This window comes from Haplochromis burtoni, unplaced genomic scaffold (assembly GCF_018398535.1).
Source record: "Haplochromis burtoni strain Fernald_Lab_line unplaced genomic scaffold, NCSU_Asbu1 Contig_4597, whole genome shotgun sequence".
NCBI lineage: Eukaryota > Metazoa > Chordata > Actinopteri > Cichliformes > Cichlidae > Haplochromis > Haplochromis burtoni.
This window is the reverse complement of record NW_024586958.1, coordinates 1-3,676: the sequence shown is the minus strand read 5'-3', so window position 1 is coordinate 3,676 and position 3,676 is coordinate 1. Positions and strand designations below refer to the sequence as shown.

The window sequence follows — 3,676 nt, the reverse complement described above, 5'->3', positions numbered from 1 at the left end:
GTGTGTGTGTGTGTGTGTGTGTGTGTGTGTGTGTGTGTGTGTGTGTGTGTGTGTGTGTGTGTGTGTCTGCGTGTGCGTGTGTGTGTGCGTGTGTGTGTGTCTGTGTGATGAATATTAAATACATTTCAGATGGTGGAGCCCATCGAGCTGTATTGGAAGTGCGGCCTGGCGAACCCTCACACCAGCCACTGCCTGGGCAGTGGTCAGATTATGATCAGCTGCATGGGAGACCCGTCCGGTAACGCCAAAGGTTAGGCCATATCGCAAACCCTGCACGCCACCGCCCCTTTTGTTTGCTGAGAGGCAAATGGGACTCCAGAAGCCCATGGGTCAGGCCGGTCTTTGAGTTTAACTGCTCATCTTCACTCAGGTGGTTTTGTTCTTCTGGATGGTGAGACGTTCGAGGTGATCAGTAACTGGGAGCACCAAGGCGAGGCGGCGCCGTTCGGCTACGACTTTTGGTACCAGCCTCGGCACAATGTGATGATCAGCACCGAGTGGGGAGCGCCCAAAGCTCTGGTTAACGGTTTTAATCCAGCTCATGTCCAAGAAGGTGAGTAAGAGGAAGAGTCTGAACCTCCTCCCAGTGTCCCTCTTTGCTTCTTTCGTGTCCGTCTGTTCTGGACCCGGCTCTGGTCCCAGTAATCCTTATCAATATGAGTATCCATCAGCTGAGACGCTTTGGGTTCTTGTTGTGTTGCAGGGCTCTATGGCAGCGCCCTGAATATCTGGGACTGGACCACCCACAAGAAGCTGCAGAGGCTTGATCTAGGAGAAGAGGGTGCCATTCCCCTGGAGGTCCGGTTCCTCCATGAGCCGAGTGCTGCTGAGGGCTACGTGGGCTGTGCATTGAATTCAACCGTCTTCAGATTCTACAAAACATCAGTGAGTGTGTGGTTCTGTTAAAGATGATCAGCTGATCTCTGCAGGCAATAAACGAGGAAGACGAGTTGGAAAAGCAAACTGTGGTGAACATTCAGCAGGTTTGAAGGTTAGACAGGTGCGACTCACCTGTGCTCCGGCACCAGCTGCTGGAACCACCCACCTCAGACAGACGATGTTAGCATGCTAGCTGTTAGCATGTTAGCATGCTGAAACTAACATGCTTTCTGTGTCTCAGGAGGGGGACTGGGCCGCAGAGAAGGTCATCAGCATTCCTAGTAAGAAGGTGGAGGGATGGATGTTGCCCGAGATGCCAGGTGAGTGCAGTCATTTTCCTTTGATTGCAGTCTTTCACCTGTCTAACCACCTCACCTGTCTGTCTGCGCAGGTCTCATCACAGACATCCTGATCTCACTGGATGACCGTTATCTGTACTTCAGTAACTGGCTGCATGGTGACATCAGACAATATGACATCACAGACCGCAGAAACCCACGGCTCGTCGGCCAGGTGTGGTTTTATCACCCTGTCGGGTGATGTCACTGAATATGTGGATCGTTAGCACAAGACCGCTTACCTGTCTGTCTCTTCCAGGTGTTCTTGGGAGGAAGCATTGTCAGGGACGGACCCATCAGAGTCCTGGAGGACCCAGAGAACCAGAAGCAGCCCCGGCCCTGCATCATAAAGGTATCACAAAGCAGAGAGGCAGGAAGCAGCACACCTGTCGCTCTGTAGAAGAACCGGTGTCTTCTTAGCCCCTGATAAGAGTAACCATGGTTACATGATAACCCCAGGAGGGGGTACAGGTGTAGACTGCACCTGCAGAGACATAAATGGATTTAAATGTTCCTCATGCTGTACATCTGTCCCAACTGTTCTGTGTCTCACCTGTGTCCATCTCAGGGGAAGCGTATCGCTGGAAGTCCTCAGATGCTGCAGCTCAGTCTGGACGGGCGGCGCCTCTACGCGACCACGTCTCTGTACAGCGGCTGGGACAAACAGTTTTACCCCGACATGATCAGGTGCGATCCTTGACCCCGCAGGGGTTCCACCTCAGTCCACCTGGACCTATTTCATGACTCACAGGATGCTGCTGTGGTGCTCATGTGTGCACATGCTTATTACTGTGTCTGTGCTCAGGGAGGGATCAGTGATGATGCAGATCAATGTGGACACTGTGGATGGCGGTCTGGCCCTGAATGAGGACTTCCTGGTGGATTTTGGTAAAGAGCCCGACGGTCCGGTTCTGGCCCACGAGCTGCGGTACCCCGGCGGAGACTGTACCTCCGACATCTGGCTGTGAAGCCATGATCATCCTGAGCCTCAGAGTCCAAACACATTTGAGAACAGCTCAGGCAGGAGTCTGATTTCCATGTAACTTCTGGTGTCACCATCACGCATTAGAATAACTTTGTTGTCCATCACATCGGCCGCAGGAAAAAAAACATAAAGTGCAGCAGAGATCAGCACACACACATAAAGATAATCAATAACAGAATCAGATATAATCGGTGTTTCTGTACCAGAATCCATGAGGAGGAATTGAGCCTCAGCAGATGTGTCCATGTTTTGTTCATTATTCCAAAGCTTCCTCACTGAGTCTCCATCCAGCCTGGGAAGAGCAGGTTAAAGGGCCATTACGCTTTATTCCACACTGCCATGTGTTTCAGGTCAACTTTGGACTTCCAAATTCAGGTGAAGCGCCACCCTCAGGTCCTCCCTGCAGGTACAGTGCTCTGCTCACGCTGTTGAAAGCCAGCAGGACGGAAAATGCAGAATGCTCCTTAAATCGTTCCGGCTCAGGGGAAACTCCCAGAGTTTTACAGACTTCATCTTCACAACATCCGCCTTTCCCCGCTCGCTCTCTTCCTACCTCATGAATCAGATCAGTGATTCAATCAACTGATCGATCAAACAGTGTCAGTCGAGGTATGCACACAAACACCAGCAGGGATAGCTCTGAGGTACCCCTGAGCAAGGTACCAATAACGTATACATTATTGTTATTATTATTATCATTATTATCATTATCGCGTGTTGAAGAAGAGCTGGATCACAGCAGCTTGTTTTTGTAATGCTCCTTTCAGCCACTAGAGGCTCCACTACCAGGTTAAACTCACCTGCTCTTCTCCTGTCTGAGAGAAAATTCAACTCAGTAAACAAAAATCATATCAAAGGCTTTTCTTGTTGAATCAATGACGTCTGTAAAATGTTCTTTAATGTTCACACGCCAGCTGAAATTAAAACTTTATCACAAAGATGCTGCGGATTGTTTTTCTGTCTCAGCTTTGCTTTGCTGTTTGCAGATGATCTGTCTTTCGATTGATCGTCTCATCTGAGGACCAGCAGCTGCTGTAAACTTTTAGTTTCTCCTCTCTGTGATAAACTGCTGATAAATATGAGAGCTGATACTCTGATCACCTGTGAGACGCCAGAACACTCGGTGAAATAGATTGATCGTACACCCTGTGGCCAGTGGGGGGCGCTGGTAGGGCCAACTGGACCTCAGCACCACTGTAACCTTTAAGCAGTCCTTTGCACACACACACACACAGCAGTGTACGGGTTTAAATTCACTGCAGTGAATGGCTGAGTGCAAAACGAGTTCACCTGAGAATCTTCAGGTGAGCCTGAGGAGCTGAGGACTGGAAGAAGAGACGGGGACTGCGAAACATCGAGGCTCACACCTTTTCATCTGAGCGGAGATGAAACAGCTTTGTGCTGCTGTGTGATGTTCATGAAAACATTTGAAGCTCTCTGAATAATGATTTAAATTTTTTTCTTTTTTTTTTTT

At 49.5% G+C, this 3,676-nt stretch overlaps 1 protein-coding gene across 1 annotated transcript; it reads left to right on the top strand.

The window, feature by feature from the left end:
• Positions 1-89: 89 nt before the first annotated feature.
• Positions 90-3,142, top strand: LOC121813994 (methanethiol oxidase-like). The gene is made up of 8 exons (XM_042217992.1): positions 90-250; positions 371-553; positions 704-885; positions 1,121-1,199; positions 1,271-1,392; positions 1,477-1,569; positions 1,786-1,904; positions 2,023-3,142. The coding sequence occupies exons 1-8, from the start codon at positions 130-132 to the stop codon at positions 2,183-2,185; spliced, it is 1,062 nt and encodes a 353-aa protein (XP_042073926.1). The 5' UTR covers positions 90-129; the 3' UTR covers positions 2,186-3,142.
• The last annotated feature ends 534 nt before the right edge of the window (positions 3,143-3,676 follow it).